We start from the raw sequence: 13,132 nt of genomic DNA, 5'->3' as shown, positions 1-13,132 counted from the left end.
TAAACAATGCTACAAATTGACAGTTGCGCTAAGACACTACAAATGCTGAAGAAATTGATATTAACGTATGCGTTTCACGTATCTCCTGGGAATCAAATGCGCTGAACCAGCTTTGAAATCAAAATGTTCTATTTTGGAACAGATTTCTCGACACGCCATTTTAACTGGGACACTGCCATGTCTTCTTAGGATAACGTCAGCAATTTGTCGTTTTGCGGTTAGCGTTGCTGACAGTCACGAGGCCCCAGGTTCGATACCTGTCCGAGTCGGGGATTTTCTGCACTCGTGTGTTTCACTATAATCATTTCATCATCTACATCTACATCCATACTCCGCAAGCCACCTGACGGTGTGTGGCGGAGGGTACCCTGAGTACATCTATCGGTTCTCCCTTCTATTCCAGTCACGTATTATACGTGGAAAGAAGGATTGTCGGTATGCTTCTGTGTGGGCTCTAATCCCTCTGATTTTATCCTCATGGTCTCTTCGCGAGATATACGTAGGAGGGAGCAATATACTGCTTGACTCTTCGGTGAAGGTATGTTCTCGGAGCTTTAACAAAAGCCCGTTCCGAGCTACTGAGCGTCTCTCCTGCAGAGTCTTCCACTGGAGTTTATCTATCATCTCCGTAACGCTTTCACGATTACTAAATGATCCTGTAACGAAGCGCGCTGCTCTCCGTTGGATCTTCTCTATCTCTTCTATCAACCCTATCTGGTGCGGATCCCACACTGCTGAGCAGCATTCAAGCAGTGGGCGAACAAGCGTACTGTAACCTACTTCCTTTGTTGTCGGATTGCATTTCCTTAGGCTTCTTCCAACGAATCTCAGTCTGGCATCTGCTTTACCGACGATCAACTTTATATGATCATTCCATTTTAAATCACTCCTAATGAGTACTCCCAGATAATTTATGGAATTAACTGCTTCCAGTTGCTGACCTGCTATTTTGTAGCTAAATGATAAGGGACCTATCTTTCTATGTATTCGCATCACATTACACTTGTCTACATTGAGATTCAATTGCCATTCCGTGCACCAGGCGTCAATTCGCTGCAGATCCTCCTGCATTTCAGTACAATTTTCCATTGTTGCAACCTGTCGATACACCACAGCATCATCTGCAAAAAGCCTCAGTGAACTTCCGATGTCATCCACCAGGTCATTTATGTATATTGTGAATAGCAATGCGCCAGAGTGACGTCAAAACGATTTGCACCAGGCGACCGAACTGCTCAGTAGTGGAGTCTATGCCAGAAACGTTATATGTACACATCATTTTTTAGGATATTTGTTGCTTGTCCTGTAGGACAATTGATTTGTGTAGCAATTAGTGATAGTGTACCGCGACACCAACTAACACAGAGCAAGCTGTAAGTTAAGTGGCTCCCAGACAACACTTTTCTCTCTTCAACTTTTCACATGTAGTTGGCACTACTCTGCAGAGCATGTCAAAATGTGTAGCTTCTCACCCTCTTTCGGTATTTGATAGTAACTTAGCATAACCTGACTACTAACAAATTCTACTCATAATTCTTTCTTTTTGTTACGTTTTATGCCCATTGATTTTAAGAGAGTCACTTAAGCGTGTTTGAGTTCACTGGACGTTACCTATGTTATGTGAGTCCAGATCAGATAATTATCTTAGTGAAAATTGTGAGACCAGAATAATTTAATTCACAATCTAAGAAAGTTAAGAAATATCAAAATTTTAAACATGGCTGAAGCAGCAACTGTTAACAATTTTCACGGTAAAAAATAACAGCCAAACAGTTGCAGGATAAAGATTTATTTAAATCCTTGACCACGGTTTCGGTATATCTAAATATACCATCATCAGAAGTAAAAGTAAACTAAAATCACATCCTGTAGTTAAGATGAATAAAGCAATGATGGCGCCTTTACCACGATTGTTTTATGCATCTGCACTGCAGGATGTGATTTTAGTGTATTTTTGCTTCTGATGAAGATATATTTAGATATACCGAAACCGTGGTCAAGGATTTCAATAAATCTTTATCTTGCAACTGTTTGGCTGTTATTATTTACCGTGAAGTTAAGAAATGAAGATTTTACTGTTTCACAATGATTTACAGTTACAAGTAAATGATATTCCGTTATTTTTGTACGTCTGGAAGGTGAACTCTGAAAATTTTATTACACAAGAAATGAAATTTCATTTCATAGTCATTGAGAAACTCTCTCTCATATTTTGCTGTTTCAGGAACAACCACGGTTTTGTTCTGTTCTCAGACACACTATAGTCGCAACTGTTACACTTGTAATAAAAGGGTTCAACGGGAAGTTATTCCATGTTGTTTTTGAAATATCCTTCAGTTTTATAACAACTTTCTAATAAGTTTCGTTTCTGGATCCTTATACAAGCCATTCTGAAACTGAACTGTATTGGTCAAAATTTTACAACAGGAACAAATAATTATTTCCAGGTAATTAAACCATCCATTGAAATTTTATTACACGCAACCTTATGTGGCTCAGCATTTTTCGTAGTTTATGAATATGTGCGTAATATGCATCAAAATACTCGTCGCAAACTTTTTATCTAATATACGTTTTCTTAATTTATCTTGCAGTTTCAGTTTTTATAATGAAAAGAAGTTTAAATATCGGGCGAACATACACATTAAGCGTGCCCCATACGGTCGATAATACAGCACATTTTTTTCTGAAGAGCAAAAATATTGACTGTCTATGGGTGTCACTGAAAGGTTGTGCAGTGATATTGAGAACATAAACTTTTGCAATATTTAGCGGAAATATTGCGCAGCGTGTGGGTAGTATTGACAATATCCACTCCAGTCTCTCGCGTGCTACAGACTGGATATCAATATATACACGATTAGTTGTTTTGGTGTCGAAAATGAGTTCAAAACCAGACGAAAGAGTTTATGATCAGAACTGTGCATCGAAATGTATGAAAAATTGTCGGCACTGGCCTGTCGGAGCAGGAAAGTACAAAAAAGCTAAGAACGAATAGTGTGATTTGTTGCTCAGAAAATAGGGGGAAAGGCCACAAAGGGCGATATTTTGAAAAATTAATTCATGTAGAATCATGAGTAAAAGTATACGACTATTTATGTGTGTATATACATTACCTACCAGAATATATTAGTTTAGTGCACGTATTACTTCATGACACGTTTCCGTGACTGTCACACACTTTAAGGTAAAAGTGCACTTGCAAAGTCGAAGTCTTCGAAAGAATCGCCAATTGCAAGGTATTTTAGCATGTGGATCATCGGGATGCAAGCGTACGCGGGGGAGGGAGGTCAGGACACTAACATTTCCATTTTTATATAAACGAGTTGGTTAGTTTTGAGACTTGTCAAGCCTCAATAATTTTGTAGGTAACAAAAAGAGTGTCCCAGAGAACAGACAGTCATCCAGTCAATATGTGTTACACGTAAACTGTGATACCGGTACCGTGTTAAAACAAACTATTATACAGCAACTATTAAAGCCATAATATGGCATCTCTGCGACCAGCCCCGTGGTGCTACATTTGGCTGAAGGAGAGGTTTAGCAACGCCTGTTTATGTTGTCCACCATAACCAGTAATGTAGTAGATGTTGGGCCATCAACACTCCAGTTTTCGTGTGTTATTTTTGACGCTCCTTGACCGAATTTTTGATGCACCTTTCTTTCTGCTTGCAACAAAATGGAGCACTTATCATAACAGCAGCGTCTTTACCGTCAACATCGCGACTAAAGATTATTGCACAATTTTATTGGAGAGTGTAGGGAGAATCTCAATAATATTTGCACAGAATTATTGGCCGTCTAGGGGCCGCTTTACCCTATGCAGCAGAAGAATCTGTACTACAACCTTTATTTGGCGTTCACGTTAGTTGGGTTTGCCATCTCGGAATCAAATTATCACTTTTTAACCTAATATAGACGTCAGGCGCGGCTACAGATCAGTCTATCGTGACAAACAAGATTTCGGAGGGGGGGGGGGGGGGGGGGGGCAGGAGGCTCCAATAAAAAACATTCGAGTGACGGTATGAGACAAAGAAAAAACACGGAACTGGAGAATTCTCTAGGAAAGGTCTTTGCGATACGAAATGCGGAATCGAACATTTTTTTATAGTCCTCCTGAAACGGATTTTTTTGTCGCGAAGAGAGGGAGGTATGTATTGCGCTTTGCGCGGCTACAAGCAAGCTAATCACCCTTGTCCTTAACTTGGCAGTAGATATGGGGTGAAACCTCTGATCTCCCAGAAAACATGCTCTTAACTCTCCACATCGCTTTTTTGCATGATCATACGTTCATGATACGTCTATCAGTTGGTCCATTTTAAACACTGTGTGTTCAAATTGCGTTGCCTTAACTTCCAAGTCGTAAAGCTCACAAAGTAATTTCACTGAAACGTATATGTGTGCCGGACGGAGTGGCCGTGCGGTTCTAGGCGCTACAGCCTGGAGCCGAACGACCGCTACGGTCGCAGGTTCGAATCCTGCCTCGGGCATGGATGTGCGTGATGTCCTTAGGTTAGGTAGGTTTAATTAGTTCTAAGTTCTAGGCGACAGATGACCTCAGAAGTTAAGTCGCATAGTGCTCAGAGCCATTTGAGCCGTTTGTACGTGTGAGCGTACGTGATCGTGCGCGCGCTTTTTTGTGTAGGATGAAGACAGGGGAGGCGGAGTGGGAAAAGCCCAGAAAGTTTGGCGTCTAAGAACTTCCCTCCCGTTAGTAGAACAGTTTTGTGTACGCTAATGAGAAGACATAACAATTTTTTCCACTTACCTCAAACCCTTCCTTATGTATTATGTTGGGTGCTGCACTTACACAAATAGGCTGATAATGCAACGGCCGAGAAAGTAAAGCTGCAAGCATTCCAAGGCCGAAACCTTGATCGTATTGGGACGTTGGCTGGTTTAATTCTTCAAGGATTCTATACACGAGCGGTAAAGCTGCCATCTGCTCCAGACATTGAAAATAAAGTGAATACCTTAAATTGTTCCACAATTTATTAGCAAAAATAACATGCACGTATAATGCAAAAATTATTTTATACACAGATGTTAACTCTTACCTTCTCTGTTTAAAGCAACGACAGTTGCTACTAACGACACAAGGCAAACAAACGGGCGTAATTTATCAAGAACACTTACGTACACCCTCGCGTATGATACACAATTATTTAGGCAAACTTTTCACGTCGAGAACGTGCGCGATTCCAAAGATTCTAATCGATAATCAACATGTGGCGAATTTTTGCAGCAAAGAACTTCAAACTAATGGAAACAGAGTATTGTAAAAAATATAGTATCGTAATTTCGTATCGTAGAGAACTTAAAACAATTTTATTTCTGATTTTTCTTTTTTTTCAAAATTAATGACAAAAATAATATACGCCTGTCTGCAAAACTACTTACACCTACGATAAATAATAATCACTGTGCTACAGATTATTCACATCCTTAAAATATAACGATAAAATAAAAATACTTGTACGAATGTAAAATCAGTGTGTTGACTTGGTGTTGGTAAAATTTATATAGTTTTTTAATTGTATCTATAGTTGGAAATCAGACGGCGTAAGAAAATACAATTGCACCCGCAGCTCACAAACTCGTAGAAAATGGGAACCGCTGCTAATTCATGAGGTATACAGAGTGGAAAACCGAAAAACGGCCTCAGGAATCTCAAATGATAACTGGCAAACATAAAATAACACGCTACATGTAGAAACGTCCGACCGTGCTTTCCAACAACTGTGATACATTAGAATGGTACTTCGACATAAAAATTATGTTACACAATTGCGTGAATAACTATTTAAAAATGATAACTAAGCAGAAGAGAGTGGTATTAATAAAAACGGCAAAAGTCTATGCGAAAAATATGCCGGTATGTGCCCAGAAACGAATTTCATACGAATGACATAACGAATTCAGAAATATTTCGGAAGTCAGTCAAGGGCGTAACTTGCAACCTTCAGACTCATATTTTACAAAATTTTATTATTAACTCTTATGAATACGAGTGTTCATTGTGGCGTATGCCTTGCTTGCCCAAGAATGCTTACAGATTTTCAATTCTTTCGTTGCAACTGTGTTAGTAACTTTATAAATCAGAAACATAAAAAAAATGTTTTTACCGAATTGCACTGGCAGACAAAAATTTTCGATACCTGCCAAAACTATGGATTCGTGGTTAGAACAGAGATTTAGATGTAAATATTCTGTCATATCCCCATTCTGATAATAAAACAAGTATAAACATGTAAAGAGACTAAGCCCCTCTGTTGTTTATTTGACTGGTTTTTTTATCTAGAGGGGCACTGACGAATAGTCACAACGTCACTGACGCAGTGGCGGATACAGAAAAAACCTCAAGGGGCGCTAAAGATATCTTGAGCTACCTTTACTTTTGCCGTAATAAAGAAATAATGAAGTCACATGTAAAGTTTAAGAAAGTACTATTTAAACTGATTATATACATGTGCAAGACAATGCCATCTTATGATATAAAAAAGTTGCAATTGTGTTTCTCTTCCTTAAAAGATGAATTCTGTGCGCCTATTCTTCCTGGCAAATTGTTTAAGTACATCGTCAATAGGACGATCAATGTCAGGGTGAGTGTTCAACAGAGCTAAGCCATTAAGTCTATCCTCCTTCATTGTCGACCTCAGCCGCAATGTTGAAAAATCAAATCTCTTTCGACTGTAGCAATAGATGCAAATATTTTGTACAGCGTGTGCAAACAAGGATAGTCAGATCTAGGACAAACAGACAACGCTTGCATAACAGAATTACGATCATTAAGGGCGTTTATGCTCGTTTGTATTAATACATGACAATCAATTGATCACTCTCACTCTTGACTAATCTTCACAACTGCACTTGCTAGCCGGCCAGAGTGACCGTGCGGTTCTAGGCGCTACAGTCTGGAGTCGGGTTCGAATCCTGCCTCGGGCATGGATGTGTGATGATGTCCTTAGGTTAGTTGGGTTTAATTAGTTCTAAATTCTAGATGACTGATGACCTCAGAAGTTAAGTTGCATAGTGCTCAGAGCCATTGCTTTTTTTTTTTTTTTTGCACTTGCTACAACTATGGCTTTTTACTTATTCATTCTTCAGTCTTAATATTTCTGCTTCTGTATGTAAACTAGCTTCTTGTTCGCGAATAGTCCGTATTTATAACGCTACGTATCGAAGATTCTCTGTACAAGAAAACTGGAGAATATTCGTGGCTTTTCTCGAACAAATGCCAGACAGAATAACGTATCGGGAACATTAGAATGTCCGCGACTTTTCTCGTAGGTATGTGTTAGCTATCTATGTGCCAGGCAGAAAAATATAAAATACGATGACGCGGACTCGCGTACTGCATAGGAAGGTAAACTACTCGATAACTCGGTTCAGTTGAGTGACTGACGAAAGAAACGAATGAACAGCGTGCGTGCTGACTGGCGGGGGCGGCAGGGGTGACAATGCGGTCGTCCCCGCAAGGGGGGCGGGGAGGGGGGGAGGGGGGGATGGGGGTGGTATCCGCCACTGAACTGACTTACCTTTACCTAAGACGATTCCAATGCCTCATTCCTTCTGCTGTCTGTGTACGTGTAGCAATCAGTTTATAGAACAAGGTGTATATCTAGACGTGTGTTTGCATACCTGATCAGGGTCATACCACATTACCTCCTAATGCATCGGGAAGGCTATTCTACTAAGACAATAGCAATGGCGTAGCCCAATGTACGTACAGTGGTGCTGTGCCAATTCAGGTGCGTCGCGATCTGGAAGACCCCGAGGAAATCATACATGGAGGATCTGTTTATGTGTATACGGAACAAACGTCAGAGGACTCATACTGCTCACGAACTTCGCGAGGAAGTCAGTAGTATGCGAGCAGCTCCTGTCTCAACAGCGCAACGTCGTCTCCGTGAACAAGATTTAAAGGGGTATATAACGGCAAAAACCTTTATTACGCAAACAAAATAAGGCGAACCTATTGCAATCGACAGAGAAACATAAAAACTGGATCACGCAGCAATGGTCCAAGGTGTTATTCACGGGCGAGTCCACGTTTGAAGTATTTAGAAGCCATCGCCGAATGTTTGTTCGTCGACTTAGTAGAGAATGGATGAAGAGCAGTGTGTGACGTCAACAGTAAAGCATGGTGGGGGGTCGGTCATGATGTGGGAGTGTTTTGTGGCTGGTGCAGTCGGTAGCCTAGTGAGAATTAATGGAACATTGGCGAAGGAACGACATCACAGGGTACAGATAAACTATTCACTTCCATAAGGCAAGACCCTTGTTGGTTCAAATGGCTCTGAGCACTATGGGACTTAACATCTGAGGTCATTAGTCCCCTAGAACTTAGAACTACTTAAACCTAACTAATCTAAGGACATCACACACATCCATGCCCGAGGCAGGATTCGAACCTGCGAGCGTAGCGGTCGCGTGGATCCAGACTGAAGCACCTAAAACAACTCGGCCACAGCGACCGGCGACTTGTTGGTCATGGATTTGTTCTGCGGCAGGACAGTGATCCCAAGCCTACTTCTAAATTGGACACAGGGTGTGACAACACAAAAGAGAAAGGCGAGGCAGTGAAGAAGCTGATCTGGCCATATCAGTCACCTGACTTAAATCCCGCTGAACTCTTATGGGGAGAACTTGACGGGAAGGTCAGAAAAAGGAGATCATCTAATGTTGAACGTGTATGGAATAATTTACAAACGTGTTGGACTGCAATATCTATAAAGGCACTACAAAATCTAATCTCCAGAATGCCAAGAGTTTGTTCAGATTTCCTGAGGGCAACAGGTGGATACTGTGAAAAGGCTAAAATTTAAACCGTACTGTACTGTACCAAACTGTACTGAATGACAGAGAGAGAAAATATTTATTCTATAGGTCTATTTAACTTGTACAGTGTGTCAGTACATAGAAACAAAGTATATAGCTTTGTCATGGGCGATCGAAAACTTTTGACTGTAGTCAAAAGTTTTCTCCTACTTTCCAAACGTCGCAGAAGCTCTCTTGCAAAGTTTACAGAAGTAGCACTCCTTTCTTCCAGGAGTGCTAGTTCTGCAAGGTTCGCGGGAGAGCTTCTGTGACGTTTCGAAAGTAGGAGACGAGGTACTGGCAGAAGTAAAGGTCTGAGGAGGGGGCGTGAGTTGTGCATGGGTAGGTCAGATGGTGAACACTTGCCCGCAAAGGCAAAGGTCCCGAGTTCGAGTCTCGGTCCGGCACACAGTTTTAATCTGCCAAGAAGTTTCAAGAAGAAATTTTACGCTACACTCTTACGGAATTTGCAAATGTGAGCAGAATTTGAAACGCACACAAAAACACGAAATGTATTACGATGAAATAATATTTTGTCAACATTCATTTAAATTATGCTTTTACTTTTTTACTGTAAGCCATTTTTCTTCAACTAGTTGTTCTACCATGCAACAAAATTCACAGGCGTTAAATGACAGTTTTGGATTGTTCTTAATTTTGTAAGTTGCATTTCTATATCTTATTTACCGAAATTAAATAAGCTCATCACCTTCAATATTCTACAATTCTTTCTGAACCTATTAGGTAAATTACTGATGTAAAGTTCATTTACACTGTAACAGTTGTTGCAGTAAATACACCTTTATTCAATTAAGAGAAACCACTACGCTGGCTTGCCTCGTACCGTCTAAAGACGAAATTGAGCGGATCTTACTTTGATGAGTTGCTGCTGGTGTGATGTAACGCATTATTCGTCGACTATGTACTGCGACAGGCTCTTCTCGATCGCTCCGTATGACAAGTTTGGGCCCATAGTGCTCTTCTTCAATATTAATTCCTCTTTATGAAAATGGACCGTGTCGTGCCCGTTTGCAACCACACAGTATGTCTGGTCATATATTAAAAAAAAATCTATTCCTGGCGAAACCTGCACCGCGTCTGCACTAGATCACTTATCACCAGCAACTCTCACCTCCGACTGCGTCTGCCCGACTCCGCGCTTACCCGCGCAGCGACGATACTCCTTACGTGTTTGGGTCTACACAGTAGCAAACCTCCTTGCTTAGACCAGCGTATTCATTGGATCATAATTGCAATACTATTTTTATTTAGTTCATTGAAATTCATTCTTTGACAATTAATTATATGACAACCACTAATAAAATAATAAAAGATACATAGAACAGTTACATTACGGTCACACAACTCATTAAGCGAAAACATTATTAGACACTGTGTTGTTGTGTTTCAAACTAATGTATATAGTTCCTGTAAGTTAGTATGGGTATAGGCTATACTTGACATGCGGAATAAATTTAAGAAAATTTAACCAAATAGTTCCTTTCACTGTGCATGGGGGCTTAATTAAATAGAATGCAAATAATTTTAATTTTTGTCGCTGTTTGTCCGGTTACGCAGTCTCGTAACCGGTTGGTCCTGAATAATATAAGTACGCAATCTGACTGCACAGAATAACAACAAAGAACGAAAGGAAATTTCCGTTAACACAATTAATTAATTAAGTCCCCAGCAATTATAAAAGCTACGAAAGAACAAAACACAAATGTAACTGTTCTGTGTGTGGAGTTGTGATTCAACGTACACATCTGGCACGGTTCTTCCACGATAAGACAAGATATTTTAAACACGATTTACACTGAAGTAATTAAAAAAAACTAGAAATACTATAATTGCATATAGAAACTAGAATTACAGTCTAACACAAGAACACGAGCCAGATGCTTTGTTGACTGAACCGGTGACCAAGAGGTATTGCTATATAGAACATTAAAAATAAAAAAATTTCTTTACCTTCATATATATGTTGACAATAAAATACACTGATCATTACAACATCCTCAATCCAACAACTTTGTTTCATACCCATAGGTGCACGTGATAAAGCATCAGCAATAATATTTGAAGAACCCTGTATGTAAACAATACTAAAATCAAATTCCTGTAGATACAGCGCCCATCGTGACAATCTCCCATGTGTTAATTTTGCTGACATAAGAAATTCCAGAGCTCGATGATCGGTGTAAACCTTAGTATGTCTGCCGTACAAAAAGATGCGAAATTTTGTGAAAGCCCAAACAACAGCTAAGGCTTCAAGTTCCGTAATCGAATAATTCTTCTCTGATTTAGAGAGAACACGACTGTCAAATGCAATAGTTTTCTGTACTACAACGCCGTTTTCTTCTATCTCTTGAAATAAGTGTGCATCTAGGGCTTTGTATGATGAGTCCGTCGCCAAACAAAAATCTTTAGATAAATCCGGATGTGAAAGAAGTGGAGCAGCAACTAAAGCATCACGAAGTTGTTCAAATTCTGACTGAGCTTCCTCATCCCAACACCAATTAGAATTCTTTCCAGATAGTTCACATAAACGAGGTGTGACCAAATTATCCAATCTAACAAAGCGTCTAAGAAAATTACAGACACCAAGGAAACTACGAACACCACGTTTTGTAGCAGGAACAGCATAATTACGAATAGCGTATAGTTTCTCTGGATCAGGAAAAATACCTTCTGTAGAAATAATATGACCAAGAATTTTCACCTGAGAACGATCAAATTCAGATTTTTCCAAGTTCGCTGTAATGCCAACTCTTGCAAAAATATGTAATAATGAATCCAAAATTTTGTTATGCTCACTCCAAGAACGTTTAGCAATAAGAATATCGTCAACATATAAAGTAATATTGTCCGGAAGATAAACAGGTAAAATTTCGTTTAAACTAAGAATGAATGCAAGATATAGTAAGTATAAACGGTAATTTCCGAAATCAATTTTGCGTAAAATAGTCATATCCGGTTATTCTTTACCGACTCTCTTGATAGATTGATAGTTGAAGAGTTGTTTTGATAGATACAAAGAATAGTAAAAGAGTAGGCAGCGGTGTAGAAAACTAAAAGAGAAATAGCACCACTACAGCTCGGGGCCCTGTGCACGCTACGGCACATATTCACTTAGTGTAGCGAACCCCCTGAGGACTTTAATAGCCGCACATAAATTCCAGTTTGTGACTTAGTGGCCAATTTGGTGGAAGTGCGTACATAAATTGTTCTAACCGTGAACATAGATGTATGTCATTCTTACAATTGCGAAAGATCTTAAATTTCCGAACAGTTCAGAAGTGTTTACAGTCAAAGTTTTCGCCTCGTGGCGACAAAGACCTGCCGCGTCTGTCCCCGTCCCAACGTCGATTATTGTCAAGTTCGACCGCCTGGCGCTCTCTTGTTGCTTCTCGTAAATTAAATAAATTATTTTCTTCAAACCCCTCTGCTATCTGTGATTCTAAATTTCTTATGCTGTCTTTTCCTACGATTTCGCCTTCAATTTGTTTGACTTGCTTTCGTAATGCCTCAAATTCCCTTTTAACGCGTTCATTAAATTTTCCCTGATTTTCAACATGTTTATGTTCTGGTACTCATCGGTTTCTACAAATGGCAATGGAGCTGTATCATCTGAATCTGTGTCCCCATTTAAACTAAGATTTGTCAATTTATCTGAAATCTCCTCAACTCTTTCCGATAAGTCACCTATTTGTTCTTTCTGTTTATTTACGTCTTCCGTAAGTGTCGCGACTCGGGTTTCAGTATTGACACATTTAGTAGTTAACTGTTCACATTGTTGTGTTAGGTTATTTATTCTTTCATTTGGTACAGATTTCTCGATTCTTTCAAATATTTCTTCCTTATCGTGTGCACGTTGTAAATTTAACTCTGAAAATTTTTGACTATCACGCGATCTCTTTCTTCCTGTTCTCTGTCCTGTTCCTTTTGTCTGATTTTTATTGAAATTAATCTATTATTGTGAGCATTCAAAATCGGTTGTACTTCTTCTCTAATTTCTTTCTGTAATTCATCTTTCATGTTTTTAAAACATGCCCCTATTCGTGAGTCTAACCGTGTTTCGATTGTTTCCATCTCGGTGTTAATTGTTCCTATTTGTGATCCCACTGTTTTTAATTCAGATCTTAACTGGGTTTCCATTGTTCCCATACCAGTTTTAATTGTTCCTATTTGTGATCCCAAATTTAATATTGCACTCATCAACTGCTCCATATGAACTGGTTCGAAATTCCTTTCGCCCCTAACATTTCCCATAAAACTAACTTCCTTCGGCATAGCCGTAAAGCTATCTGTG

At 39.5% G+C, this 13,132-nt stretch overlaps 1 protein-coding gene across 3 annotated transcripts in view; it reads right to left on the bottom strand.

Moving 5' to 3' along the window:
• The window catches only part of LOC126281274 (protein lethal(2)essential for life-like), a 42,641-nt gene that overhangs the window by 28,474 nt on the left and 1,035 nt on the right, over window positions 1-13,132 (bottom strand). Inside the window, exons 1-2 of one of the 3 annotated variants that reach the window (XM_049980099.1) lie at window positions 5,058-5,223; window positions 4,769-4,942 (exon numbers count right to left, since the gene is read on the bottom strand). The exons of 1 other annotated variant lie outside the window; for it this stretch is intronic. In XM_049980099.1, coding sequence (XP_049836056.1) covers window positions 4,769-4,942 — 174 coding nt within the window. In that variant the 5' untranslated portion in view covers window positions 5,058-5,223. Of the gene's footprint in view, window positions 1-4,768; window positions 4,943-5,057; window positions 5,224-13,132 lie in introns of those variants that run through there. One more of the 3 variants, XM_049980100.1, reaches the window with a different exon arrangement.

This window comes from Schistocerca gregaria, chromosome 7 (genome assembly GCF_023897955.1).
Source record: "Schistocerca gregaria isolate iqSchGreg1 chromosome 7, iqSchGreg1.2, whole genome shotgun sequence".
Lineage (NCBI taxonomy): Eukaryota > Metazoa > Arthropoda > Insecta > Orthoptera > Acrididae > Schistocerca > Schistocerca gregaria.
Note: the sequence above shows the minus strand (reverse complement) of the source record. Positions and strands in the feature narration are given on the sequence as shown.